The following is a 15,150-nucleotide window of genomic DNA, read 5'->3' as shown; positions in this document are numbered from 1 at the left end:
TCCCTTTGTTTTTATATCAAACGTTTTAGTTCTATATAAATAAAGTTTACTGTTGTTTTCAGTGATACAAACGGCAGGTAGATCCCTTAGCATAACTCCCGCCCCGGTGATATTATAATGTGCTTTGTGAGTGGCGAAAATATTAGCATTTTAATGATTATCTTTCAGTATAAATCAAGTTTGGTGTCCAACAGATGTACAATTCATGAAGGGCGAACCCGGTTGTATTATGCAGCTTATGCTTTGTAAACAAAAAGGTAATTTAGTGTGATAAATTATCTTTAAATCTGACCTTAATGCTTCCCTTTGTTAGACAGTTTCAAATGCTGGGATGCTTTTAAAACTCTAAATAGACAGAGTAGTTGACTGTGTTGCTGGTATTGAAATTCTGGCACATCACATTTATAAATTCTTAACACATATTGCATTTTTGGACGGCACTGTAAATTACCATTATATAAACTTACAAAGGAAAGCTGATAATTTGTTCAGTTAAAGTTGTTTGGGAGCGTTTATTGACAAAGGTCAAGTAAAATGGTAAAGAATAGACGTGAGGAGGAAGCGAGAGAGTTTTGCCTCTGTTTAGTTAAACATTATTAGAAACAAATCTGTAGAAAATCTCTTCAGTATGTTATGGTTTAACATTAAAGCTTGAAATGTAGCAATAGTTAAGGTGATTTTTTGGCAGTGTATTCCACCATTTTATCTAGTATTGTAATGCTCTAAATAAATGTCTATAATTTTTTAGTGTTTATACGTATTTTGGTAGCGTACCTAAGAGTTGAACAAATACAATAAATGATCCAGAATTATTTCTAGCTGATATTATATATATATATATATATATATATATATATATATATATATATATATACATATATATATATATATATATATAATACTAGAATGAATTCCTGGCGGTGCCCGAGATAATCTGTTTCTCCCCTCCTCCCTCCTTCCCAATCCACCCTTTTCCTCTCCTCCTCCTATCATTTCTATCTCAACCCCAATTTTGTTTCCACTATTACCTCATTTCTTACTCGTTTTCTTTCCCCATCACTCTTCCCTATCCTCTAAACTTCTCGCTATTTTCCTCTTTCTCTCCATCCTTCTTCAAACCTCTTTCGCTTCTCGCCTCCAATCTTGTGCAGAAAGACATTGCAATTTATTTATTTATCGGGAAATCTAAGGACTTTATCTGCACCTTTCACCGATTACATGGGGAGGAGGGGGGGTCACTCTTATGCCTGCCCCATAACCCTTAGTAGGATCAACAGGACAGAACCCGACTGGCCTATGTCCGTCCCGTACCTCAGTCCAGTCCTCCTGCGAAGTTGGGTGAGACAAGCCCCAAGCATTTTGACTCCATCCTCGGACAGATATTCTCTTATGTATATAGATATGTATTTTTTCAAACATCTGGATGGAATTGTAGCAATACAGTCTGGCTCTCACATTCCTATGAAATCTATCTCACGGCTAAAATAAAAATGTAATTACCATCTTCGGTGGTCGAAATGGATCTACACACACTAATGTTCACTGTAACGGTGCTTCTGAGGCGTGTATACTCACATACGATGTGAGATGACTTGGCCTTTACCAGGTACACGAGGGCATAGAATTTCCGCAACCTGCTCGCTTTCTTATCTCTCAGGTTATCACTTCCGACATGTTTGCACTTAGATAAAATTTTCACGGCCTATGGACTCACTTGTAAGTTATAAAATATTTCATTGTGACCATCGCGGCCCTTGTGGATTTGTTTCATAGTGTTTCGTGCGAGTGCTCGCACGAAACTTGTATTAATTGCATATTCTCGTACTTTTCCCCCCCAAAATATCCATTGGGCCAGTAAAAATTCTCGAAATGTTATTTCGAACCGTAGTTTGCATGTTACCTTAACATAAATTTTCCACAGCGAGTTAATGGTAATAATGGTAGCAATGACCAGGAAAAATATGCCTAAATTATTTTTCTGAACGGGAAATTATGTCCGAGAAAATGTGGCAAGATATCAATTTTGAAATTGCTACTCTCACTGATTCGTAAATACAGCAAAATGTTAATATATATATATATATATATATATTAACGAGAGAGATATATATTAATATATATTAACGATTATATATTAAGAGAGAGAGAGAGAGAGAGAGAGAGAGAGAAAGAGAGAGAAGGAGAGAGAGAGAGAGAGAGAGAGAGAGAGAGAGAGAGAGAGAGAGAGAGAGAGAGAGAGAGAGAGAGAGAGAGAGAGAGAGAGAGAGAGAGAGAGAGAGAGAGAGAATAAGTGAGGTGTATATCTTCGTACCTGAGCTACTTGGACCCTATACACCATAACCAATGCTTGTTAATTTTCTCTGGAAAATCAGATTATGGATTTTCTTAACGAGTGACTCGGTACAGTTATCATATTCCTTAGGCGGGCGCGTCAAAGGCTACGAACCTCAGTTAAAATGTTGAAGTAGAGGTTGTGGGGGAAGAGGAGAGGGAGGGGGAGAGAGAAGATTGCGGGAGGGAAACAAACCCTCCCCTCCCCCCCCCCCCCAAAAAAAAACACTGAAATTAGAGTTAAGACTTTGATGGTCACCTAAAAATCACCACAAGATAGATACACTGAGAGAGGTATACCAACCATATATATATAGGGGTTGTTATAATGATAGTTTACTTTATTCATGGATTCAAAGTATAATGTATACTGGCGTTGTGGCCTTAATAACTCTCCAAAGGTTGATATAGGCCTTCATATAACACATTACCCATCCAGAACAGCTCAATGGGTGCATTAAATGCTCTTGTAATGCTGGGAAAATGTTAGGTTTATACGAGAGCGGGAAGCAGAGAGCTCTTTAGTGTGATGCAAACCGGTAAATATATTACCATTTTTTATAGGGTACGTTTTTAATAGACGTTTGTACCTTTTCAGGGAGTTGGTAACCATTTGGTTGGTGGTTACCAAGAATAGGAGTTGGTAATAACGACAGGAGTTGGTACCAACTACATTGGTTGGTAACAACGATAGCCGGGAGAATACAAGGAGAAAGTGATATTGTCATCACAAGCCAAGCATATGCAACCAGGGCTACCACAAACATCCCGAGAGGCAGCCAACTTGAAAACAAGACTCAAGAATCTTCCGAGAGAACGAGACGACACAGACAGCTTCCCAAGTTAGAAAATGACTTCCCATGTGAGAACGAGACTAACCTAACCTTCCCATGTGAGAACGAGACTAACCTAACCTTCCCATGTGAGAACGAGACAACACAGACAGCTTCCCAATTTAGAAAAAGACTTCCCAAGTGACAACGAGACTAACCTAACCTTCCCATGTGAGAACGAGACGACACAGACAGCTTCCCAAGTTAGAAAATGACTTCCCATGTGAGAACGAGACGACACAGACAGCTTCCCAAGTTAGAAAATGACTTCCCATGTGAGAACGAGACTAACCTAACCTTCCCATGTGAGAACGAGACTAACCTAACCTTCCCAAGTGAGAACGAGACTAACCTAACCTTCCCATGTGAGAACGAGACGACATATACAACTTCCCAATTTAGAAAAAGACTTCTCAAGTGAGAACGAGACGACACAGGTCTCATTATTGTCCCCAGCTTATGTCAACAGTTTCTTCGATCACGCCGACTCATCAGTACCAGGAAATCGAGAAAGCTTTTAGAACATTGTGTTCGTTGCTACCTCGCAGGAAGGTGCCGAGGGAGAGAGGGAGGAGGAAGGAAAGAGTAAAAAGGAGAATAAAACTAGTTACAAAAAAGAAGAGGAAGAATGTGAACAGTAGTAAAAAATGATAAAAGGTGATAAACACAAATCACAATTAAAAATTGAGCTCAATTAGGTAAGGAAGAAGTGTAACTTTGCTTTTATTTTTTTACTGAAAACATGTAAGTCAATGGGTACAGAAACACCGATTAGTAGTTCAAGCCCTTAACATACTTACTAACCCGTGTCGTTGTTACCAACCTCTATTGCTCTTACCAACATCAATCGTTACCAACTCTTATCATTACCAACCCCTACAAATACCAAGCTCTATTGTTGTTACAACCCCCAATCGTTGTTACAACCCTTATTTCTCTGTGATCTCTTTTTATTCCTGCATTTATCTGATACATTTTACAGACGTTTTCCCTGTCGTGTAGAAAATGCGAGGTCTCGAAGGGAAAGTTCCTTCAAGTGGGACGAGTCTTGGTATTCCCCAGTTCGCATAAAATTTCCATGTTGAGTCCCCCCTGCACAGCATCGCTTGGAGAGGCGAGAAGAGGCTATTATTGTTTCACTACACCCAGCAGCTGTGCTCGTGTCCTCGGCTCCTCACTATCATCTTCCACCTGACGACTCCTGCTGCTCTATGTGGCACTCTTGCCTCTTCAACCTACTCCCACACACACACACACTCCATGTTTCTTTAAACTTTATCTTGCACAGTTTACTCAATTTTCTTTTCCATTTCTTCATTCTTATATTTACAGATGGTCATTGATATTTCCATAGGATACTTTGCAGCTATTTCCTGCAAATAGAATACTTAAATTTATATTGCAATTTGGATGATGCTGCTATCCAACATCCAGTTTGTAGCTTGTTATTTACCTTGATTTTGCATGGCATTGCCTGAATGCATGTTACAAAGCTCTCAAACTGATAGCTATAGAGCTCTTATCCCCTTGATTAACTCTCCAGTTACTGGCCTTAACCTGACGCAAGCTCTCGGCTCAACTGTTGTTTGTGATTGTCGGTCACTCATTTGGTGACTGGGTTTGTGTGTGTGTCATTTTGTTGAGCTGTAGCTCTTGGGACGCTAGAAGTCGTTTCGCTTGAGTTACTCAAAAATCTTCTGCCACTAGCAATAAATGTATTGCTTTTCTTCCCTCAAGTCCGACCCCCTTCCCCCTTGCCCCTTACCATCTTCCCCCCTTGCTAAGCTGGGGTTACCCCTTGCATTAATCTCCAGCCTGCTCTTGTGTGTGTGTTTTCAGGCACATGACTTGCAGCAAGAGCGAGTTAGTACAACAATAAAATAGAGGAACAAGAGATGGAAGAGCAACAAAGAGAAAGACGAGGGTGGGGGGGGGATATAAAGAGGAGGGGGGGGGGGAGAAAGAGGAGGAGGAGAAAGTTTAAAGAAAAATAAGAGGAGCGAAAGATATGAAGGGAAGAGAGAAAAAAGGGAGAGAGAGAGAGAGATAAAGGGAGTGAGAAAGATAAAAGAGGGGAGAGAGAAAGTTAAAAAAAGGGGAGAGAGAAGGAGAGATTAGTAAAATACTGTTTAGCTGAGAGGAGTACTGAGAGGAGTACACACACACACAAACACACACACACACACACACACACACACACACACACACACACACACACACACACACACACACACACACACACACACACACACACACACACACACTACGAGGGCCTCGTAGCCTGGTGGATAGCGCGCAGGACTCGTAATTCTGTGGCGCGGGTTCGATTCCCGCACGAGGCAGAAACAAATGGGCAAAGTTTCTTTCAACCTAAGTGCCCCTGTTACCTAGCAGTAAATAGGTACCTGGGAGTTAGTCAGCTGTCACGGGCTGCTTCCTGGGGAAAAAAAAAAAAAAAAAAAAAAAAAAAAATGGTAGTTAGTAAACAGTTGATTGACAGTTGAGAGGCGGGCCGAAAGAGCAAAGCTCAACCCCCGTAAAAACACAACTAGTAAACACACACACACACACACACACACACACATACACACACACACACACACACAGCAAATGATGATTTAAGGGCAGCAAAGGAGGAGATAAGATACCTAAAGGAGACTCTTCCACAATACCAGGCACAAACCGTACCCCAGGGAGATGGGAATGCTACTGTGGAGGGGACCACCACAACCCAGATCTCATTTGCTGAAATGCTTAAAAAGAGCCCTGAAGCTAGGTCTGCGGTTAAGGAAGTTGCCATGGAAGTGGCTTCCTCTCAGGAAGCAGCTAGATGTACTAGCCGGCTGATAGAGAGAAATAGAGCAGTAGTAGTAGCAGGCATTGAAGAACAAACAGGGACCAGACCAAAGGAGCGGAGAGACAAGGACAAAAACATGATTAAAGAGATCCTTAAAGAGGTAAGGATGGAGGGAGCTGAGCGAAATGTTGAAAAGGTTTTCAGGCTTGGAAAGTACAACAAGGACAGAGACCGAATGATAAAGGTGGTTTTCATGAGCGAAATCGCGAAAGAGGAACTGCTAGCAAGGAAGTGTTGTCTAAAAGGTGTAGAGAAGTTCAAGAAAATATTCCTGCAGAGGGATATGACAAGGGAAGAGAGAATACGGACAGCAGACGCGAGGAAGGAGCGCAGGGAGAGAGAAGGAAATCAGAGTACCACAACCCAGAACCCTACAATCCCAGAGGGAAGTGGAGAACCGTCCTCAAACAGTGCAACAGCCACAGGGATTGGGGCACCACCCCCAAATTCTACCCAACAGACACCCAACCTGCCCCATCCCCTGTCAGCCCCCCACTAAGTACCCACCTAGGGCACCCTCCCCCCACCCACCCCCCTCCCCCCACTCACCCCCCTTCTCCCCCTCACCCCTCTCCCCAGGACCTCCCTTCTCCCCCATCCCCCATGCCCTCCCTTCTCCCACATGCCTTCCCGTCTCTCCCACCCCCATGCCCTCCCTTCTCCCCCTCCCCCCTAAGCCCCCCACTCTCCCCCACCCCACCTAAGTCTTCCCCTCTCCCCCACTCCCCTAAACCCTCCCCTCTTCCTCACCCACCTCAGCCCTCCCTTTTCCCCCACGCCCCCCAAGCCCTCCACCCTTTTCTCTCCCCCCAAGCCCCCCCATCTCCCCTATCCCCCACAGCCTCTCCTCCCCCCATGCTTCCCCAACCCTCCCTCTCTTACCCACCCCCTGTACCCTCCCCCTCTTATCCACCCCCTGTACCCTCCCCCTCTTATCCACCCCCTGTACCCTCCCCCTCTTATCCACCCCCTGTACCCTCCCCCTCTCCCCCACCACCCCAAGCCCTCCCTCCTCCACCAATCCCCCCGTGCCAGGTCCCCCCAGCTCCCACTCACCCCAGATCCCAAAGGTCCCCCCCAGAAAAGAAGCAGAAGAGAGTCAGTTTCAGGGTGATGTACTCAAACATAGATGGGATCACAAGCAAGACAAGTGAACTAAGGGAAAGAGCACAAGAAGTTAACCCAGATGTAATCGGACTCACTGAAACAAAACTCTCTGGAATCATAACGAATGCCGTGTTTCCCCAGGAGTATACAGTAATAAGGAAAGAGAGGGAAGGTAGAGGAGGAGGCGGAGTGGCCCTACTCATGAGAAGGGAATGGAGTTTTAAGGAGATGGCCATCCCGGGCTGTGAGGAGTTCAGAGACTACATAGCAGGCACCATAACAATGGGAGGACCAAGAATAGTAGTAGCAGTAATATACAACCCTCCACCAAATGACAGGAGACCCAGTCAAGAGTATGAAAACAACAACAAGGCAGTTAACACTATAATTGAGAGGGCAGCCTCTGCTGCCTGTAGAAATAGATCCCACCTGCTCATCATGGGCGACTTCAATCACGGAAAGATTGACTGGGAGAACAAGGAACCGCATGGAGGCGAGGATACGTGGAGAGCCAAACTATTGGAGGTGGTGACAAGCAACTTTTTAACGCAGCATGTCGGAGAACCCACAAGGATGAGAGGAAATGACGAACCAGCGAGACTCGACCTAGTCTTCACTCTGAACGACTCCGACATAAGAGAAATCGGTTTTGAGGACCCAGTAGGAATGAGCGACCACAGTGTACTGGTGTTTGAGTACTTGATTGAAGAAGGGTTATTGAACTCGAGGAGGGATACCGAAACCAAAAGGTTAGCATACCGAAAGGGAAACTATGAGGGGATAAGAAAATTCCTAACAGATATAGCATGGGAAACAGAGCTCAGGGGAAAGACGGCCCAAGATATGATGGAGTACATCACGCAGAAGTGCAAGGACGCAGCAAACAAGTTTGTCCCAGTCCAAAAGGAAAACAGAGAAATGAAGATGAGAAACCCATGGTTTAATCAAAGATGTAGGCTAGCTAAGCAGCAAAGTAAAAGGGCATGGAGAAACTATAGGAATAACAGGACACTGGAGAGCAGAGAAAGATACCAGAATGCCAGGAATGAATATGTCAGGATGAGAAGAGAGGCAGAAAGACAATACGAAAATGACATCGCAAGCAAGGCAAAGACTCAGCCTAAATTGTTGCATAGCCACATTAGGAGAAAAACAACAGTAAAGGAACAGGTTATGAGATTAAGGATAGGGGCGGAAGGATTCACTACAAATGACAAGGAAGTGTGTGAGGAATTGAATAAGAAATTCCAGGAGGTCTTCACCTTAGAACAAGGAGAAATTCCAGAGGTAAGTGAGGGAATAGCTAACCAGGAACCACTGGAAGAGTTTGAGATTACCAGTGGGGAAGTAAGGAAGTGTTTACTAGAGTTGGACGTGACGAAGGCTATAGGCCCAGATGGAATCTCCCCTTGGGTTCTAAAGGAAGGAGCAAGAGAACTGAGCCTACCACTCTCCATAGTGTATAACAAATCACTGGCAACAGGGGAACTGCCAGATATTTGGAAAGCAGCTAACGTAGTCCCGATATACAAGAAAGGGGATAGACAGGAGGCACTGAACTACAGGCCAGTGTCCCTAACCTGCATACCATGCAAGCTGATGGAGAAGATTGTGCGAAAAAAACTAGTGGAGCATCTGGAGCGAAGGAACTTTGTAACACAGCATCAACATGGGTTCAGGGATGGCAGGTCCTGCCTCACAGGGTTACTTGAATTCTACGACCAGGCAACAAAAATAAGGCAAGAAAGAGAAGGGTGGGCAGACTGCATATTTTTGGATTGTCAGAAAGCCTTTGATACAGTGCCACACAAGAGGCTAGTGCGAAAGTTGGAGATGCAGGCTGGAGTGAGAGGGAAGGTACTCCGGTGGATAGAGGAATACCTAAGCAACAGGAGACAACGAGTCTGTGTGAGGGGTGAAGTCTCAGATTGGCGAGACGTCACAAGTGGAGTCCCGCAGGGGTCAGTCCTCGGACCTATACTGTTTCTGGTATATGTAAATGATCTCCCAGAGGGTATAGATTCGTTCCTCTCAATGTTTGCCGACGATGCAAAAATTATGAGGAGGATTGAAACAGAGGATGATAGTAGGAGGCTACAAGATGACCTGGATAGACTGAGTGAATGGTCCAACAAATGGCTGTTGAAGTTCAACCCGAGTAAATGCAAAGTAATGAAACTAGGCAGTGGAAACAGGAGGCCAGGCACAGGATACAGAATAGGAGATGAAGTACTTAATGAAACAGACAGAGAGAAAGATCTAGGAGTTGATATCACACCAAACCTGTCTCCTGAACCCCACATAAAGAGAATAACGTCTGCGGCATATGCGAGGCTGGCTAACATCAGAACGGCGTTCAGGAACCTGTGTAAGGAATCATTCAGAATCTTGTACACCACATATGTAAGACCAATCCTGGAGTATGCGGCCCCAGCATGGAGCCCGTACCTTGTCAAGCACAAGACGAAGCTGGAAAAAGTCCAAAGGTATGCTACTAGACTAGTCCCAGAACTAAGAGGCATGAGTTATGAGGAAAGGCTGCGGGAAATGCACCTCACGACACTGGAAGACAGAAGAGTAAGGGGAGACATGATCACAACCTACAAAATCCTCAGGGGAATCGACCGGGTAAACAAGGACGAACTTTTCAACACTGGTGGGACGCGAACAAGGGGACACAGGTGGAAGCTGAGTACCCAAATGAGCCACAGAGACGTTAGAAAGAACTTTTTCAGTGTCAGAGTAGTTAGCAAATGGAATGCATTAGGAAGTGATGTGGTGGAGGCTGACTCCATTCACAGTTTCAAATGTAGATATGATAGAGCCCAATAGGCTCAGGAATCTGTACACCAGTTGATTGACGGTTGAGAGGCGGGACCAAAGAGCCAGAGCTCAACCCCCGCAAGCACAATTAGGTGAGTACACACACACACACACACACACACACACACACACACACACACACACATACACACACACACACACACACACACACACACACAAGTAAGCAAAGCTGCTGAATTTTTTTTTTAGAAGATTCACTTCTGCAAACAGAGTGGTAGACGGTTGAAACAAGTTAAGAAAGTTATGGAGGCCAAAACCTTCAGTAGTTTCAGAGCGTCATATGACAAAGAGTACTGAGAAGACGGGACACCACAAGCGTAGCTCTCATCCTGTAACTACACTTGGGTAACTACACTTAGGTAGTTAAGGAAATTACACACACACTTGACTAGAGATAAATAAAGAGAGAAACAAGAGGAAGTCGGGTCATATGACAGTGACGTTTCTTAGCTAAGGAATGGAGGCGTTGGGGTGCAATGCTTTTTTCGTTTAAGATTCGCTACTTGGAACAAAAAGTTTCCAAGTAGCACTCGTTATGGTGAGCCCGTAGTGGACTTACCTGACACAGGAGAGGGGCTGTTTTTTTGAGGTGCAAGTGGCAGGAATACTTAATAGTGACGTAACAAAACCCTTCATTGGTGTTCCGCGAACTGCACTTCAACCCTGGCTGGCCCTTAGCCAAGCCAGGTCCAGTACGTGGATGGGAGCCCGAAGAAACTGAAAACTGCAACTTAATCCTGACATTCCATTAAGGAATAGCCAGTTAGTGCATGGGTGTTCTTTGCGCTCAAGTGTGTGCATGCGCGCGTGTGTGTGTGTGTGCGTGTGTGTAGTCGTGGGTGCATGTCTTTTTGGGTGACCATGAGCTACAGCTCGACCGACCGGATGATAAAATGATGTATCTTGAACATTGCAACATCAAGCAACATGGTAATATCTACTTAATTACAATTTGAATCACCAGTTGCATTTAATTAATTGCGATTTCAAAGTTGAGATCGTGGTGAGCTCAGATCGACTGTGTTTCCGTTTATTTTAGAGATCACTATCACTACTGTGACTACTGTGCGCGCTTACTAGTAATAAGCACTCGTTGACCTAAGCTTCTGCAAGGTACGGTGAGTGCTGTGTGCGCTTACTCCAGCTCGGACACGTTGACCCTAAGCTGTGCTTGAAATTTATTAACAAGTTCACTTAAATGTATAGGTTAGTTGTATAGGGCGTTTAGATATCATGTATTCTTGTTGAAGGTTAAAATTTTCGTCGTATTTGTTTTTTAAAAAATGATGACTTTATAACGCATCGCTTTATTGCTAAAATATTTAGAGCAAATAGTTGCAAAAAAATATTAAATGTTAAAACACGTCCTGCTCTAGCTATTAGTACTAATAATATTTTAATATTTCTACTACTGCTTGGAGTAATACTACCTAAACAACTGCTGCTACTTCTACTTCTGCTGCAATTACTATTATTGCTACTGCAGCTGCTGCTACTGCAGCTGCTGCTAATACTTTCTTGCTACTATTGCAGTTACTGTTCTTGATAATGCTGCTTCTACTAGCAACAGCAATAGCATCAAAGACTAATGCTAAATAAAGTGGCACATGATAATATAGGATACTACATGAGATCTATGAGCCCTTACGAGGCAGCTCATATTTGGTATATATGAATGAGTTTGGATATTAATATCTTCGTATATATTACCGTCAAATTATAAATATCCCACCACTAATTTTAATTTCTTTTGATGTCGTTTTGAATTGTAAATTTATGCACACAAAATGCGATTTTTGTAACTTTTTCCACAAACGAGTAATATATATATTTTGTTTTGTAGGGTCGGCATCGCTATCGATATCAAAATTACCCAATTTTTAGTGCATTTTCAGTTTGATAATGAGTTTGTCTTTCAATTAGGCAATGCGTGTTAATGTTGTAAAGATTGTGCAGATTGCCAGCCTTAATTCTTCAATCAAATTGGAAAAAAATGCTAATTAAAAAAAAAAAAACTTCAGCAGCAGCCTTCACAAGAAATTAAACAAACAAAAGCAGCTACACACGTCATGACAAAAGGTACTGTTCTGTTCCATATACAAACGTTCATCGACTTGGACAAGTTGCTACAGTTTCAGGCCTATTATGGGGTGTTTTACACATGTATTTTCATGACTATATACGTAAAATCAACATATTTATTAATATATCTTATGGAGACACAGTTGATTTTCCTCATTTGAATCGGAAACAAGATTTATAGATGCATTTTTTTGTAGAAAAATTAAAGTGATATCTCGTTTTGTACGACGGTCTTGCTCCAGGGAAATTTATGATTTCTATTTTAAGCCGCCCTTCTTTATTATGCTTTTCTGTAAGTTGAGTATAACATTTCGAGGTCTTGTTTTCATAGGGTATTGTACTGTAGGTACTTTGGTGATGCCAGGTACCAACCACTTGAGTTGATACAGCGACGATGTCGATCCTTGCAGATCGTCGTTCGATCCTCGATGGTCCAAGTGAGTGATCACTATTCCTTCCTTCAGGTCTGTCGTAGCTCCGTATCGTCATATCTCTTCCATGTGTTACATAGTCATACTGGTTTTGTACTCTCTCCTAATAATTACCTGACTATTACCCTCGGTGGTGCTAAAGTAGACATTCACTATGTAGCTTTTCACATATTTACTTCCAACACGATAATTTTCCCATGAGGGCTCTACTCAAGTTTTCACTCACAGCTCTAAATCTGATGCTGACAGCTGATTTAGAGCATTATTCCAACTTTTACTTGCTGTTGCAGGATCAATATAGGAGCACAACATTTTACTGTAGAGCTGAGCTATCCAGCGTGTTCTTAAAGCAGTTTAAAACACTTGAAGCCAACTTATATTAAATTGTAATAGAACACAAGAGTACTCAAGCCTGTTGAACCTAACTCGAAACATCCTCTTATTTTCTATAGATATTATAATAATTCTTACCTAAGAGGCACGGCAGTCGAAAAAAAACCTGCCGCAATTGACCTACTACATATAAATGTATCTGATAAAGGGCAAGCTTACAGTGGTCAAGAATGCCTGACCCACCTTGGGTGCCTCAAGGCATTCCCTCCCATTCTGTGATGACCATCAGGGGAGTAACTCGCCTCTCTTTGGGTTGACACAATTTCACGCTCATCCACGGATGGTGTCGCTTGTTTTGACACAGGCTTCGCCCAAGTAGTGTCCTCTGGCGGCAGAGTTGGGGTTTAAAGTGTTAATTATAAGGACTTTGTTAGTTTCATCAGTCTAATTTTTATTATTGATAATTACTAAATTTAGTTTCTATTTGATTTGGTAATGTACGTTTATATATATATATATATATATATATAATAAATATATATATATATATATATATATATATATATATATATATATATATATATATGTATATGTATATATATATATATATATATATATATATATATATATATATATATATATATATATATATATATATATTATATTTTAGTATTTATCACAAACCAATGATTTCGTTGTGGTGTTGACAATTATTAATCAGTCAATTCCATCGCCCTTATCTTTTGATGATCACAGTCACCAACAACCCTAACTATGACTTGTTCATAATTTAGAAGTCTCGCCACCGTTACCTACGATCGCCACCACCACCACCATCAACACTATCAACGCCACCACCATCAACACTATCAACGCCACCACCATCAACACTATCAAAGCCACCACCATCAACACTATCAACGTCACCACCATCAACACTATCAACGCCACCATCATCAACACTATCAACGCCACCATCATCAACACTATCAATGCCGCTATCATCAACACTATCAACGCCACCAGCAGCACCATCACAACCACCAACAGCATTATTCCAAATCACAGGGGGGCCTCGCCACTGGCCCCTGTTGAGGATACAATTCAATTCCCGCTGCCAAATTCTATTACCTTCCTTAAAAACACACACAAGCGCGAGGAAACGCCTGTTGGACAACGTCTTTCTCCTTACTCACGACCCATTCCCAAGACCCTTCCCATTACCGTCACTCTCACCTATTCTCATGTTCATTCATATTCCCAATTCCAAGTAAATTCAGGTTGATAACATTGCCACTCATCCCATGTTCAGCCAGGCCTACCATCACCTATTCCTATCCCCAGTCGCTAAGACCATTCCCCACAACACACAGAAATCACAATAGTTTGATGCATCAAAGGAACAAATCCACAAACCCTTGTGTATTTGTTCATTTGATGCATCACGCTATTGTGATTTTTGTGTGTAATGAAGTAAGGGCGAAGAGGTAGAACGGCCTATTAACATAGCTCGAGTGCATAGGGAAGTTGTGTAAGACCCTGGTTTGTGACTCGGAGAGGCTGCAGGAGAGGCCCCAAGTAAGTTCAGTAGAACTTCTGGTTTCAATTCTTTTTGCCATGTCGTAGCTCAGTCGATTAAGGCAATGTCTGGAATAGTCCCGGACGCAGGTTCGAATCCTCGTCACGGCCCTTGTGGATTTGACCACTTCCTACTACAATTGCTTACCCCACTAATAACACCACCATCGTTCTGTTCCTATCTTACCACAATTAACACCAGAACATTCCCTTCACAGCCTCACGCATGTACTTGTTATCAACTCTATCTTATCTCCCCTTCCATTGATATCTCTCACGCTATCCCAACTGCTATCTGTCACCTAATCCCCATCCGGGCTGCTACCTCCCTGTCAAAAGCAGAAGAAGGTAAAACAATGCCAGCAGCTAAAGCTGAAATTTCTGTAGCACCCATTAACTTCTGCAACAATAGGAACAGCAGCAGCAAATACAGGTACAATATTTTTGCAGGAAACCTCCAGCAGCTGCAAAAATGAAAACAAGGACGGAACTTGCTTGTTATTAATTTGTTCTACACTCAGGAAGACCATGTACAGAGTCCTCAGGTGTATTCTCGTCTCCGATTGATTGATTGATGAAGATTAAGCCACCCAAAAGGTGGCACGGGCATGAATAGCCCGTAAGTGGTGGCCCCATTTGAGCCATTACCAGTATCAACAGATGTTACTGGAGATCTGTGGAGGTGCGACTGCACCCTGCGTGACGGGACATGTCTCCCGTCTCTCGTCTCCAACAAAACCCGCTGTTGTATGCG

The 15,150-nt window shown here is 42.8% G+C and overlaps 1 protein-coding gene across 1 annotated transcript in view; it reads right to left on the bottom strand.

The window, feature by feature from the left end:
• Window positions 1–4,453: 4,453 nt before the first annotated feature.
• Window positions 4,454–15,150, bottom strand: part of LOC138367752 (uncharacterized) — a 33,779-nt gene continuing 23,082 nt past the window's right edge. Inside the window, exons 4-5 of the mRNA XM_069329703.1 lie at window positions 11,427–11,563; window positions 4,454–4,537 (exon numbers count right to left, since the gene is read on the bottom strand). Coding sequence (XP_069185804.1) covers window positions 4,454–4,537; window positions 11,427–11,563 — 221 coding nt within the window. The remainder of the gene's footprint in view (window positions 4,538–11,426; window positions 11,564–15,150) is intronic.

This window comes from Procambarus clarkii, chromosome 23 (assembly GCF_040958095.1).
Source record: "Procambarus clarkii isolate CNS0578487 chromosome 23, FALCON_Pclarkii_2.0, whole genome shotgun sequence".
Lineage (NCBI taxonomy): Eukaryota > Metazoa > Arthropoda > Malacostraca > Decapoda > Cambaridae > Procambarus > Procambarus clarkii.
This window is presented reverse-complemented; position numbering and strand designations above follow the sequence as displayed.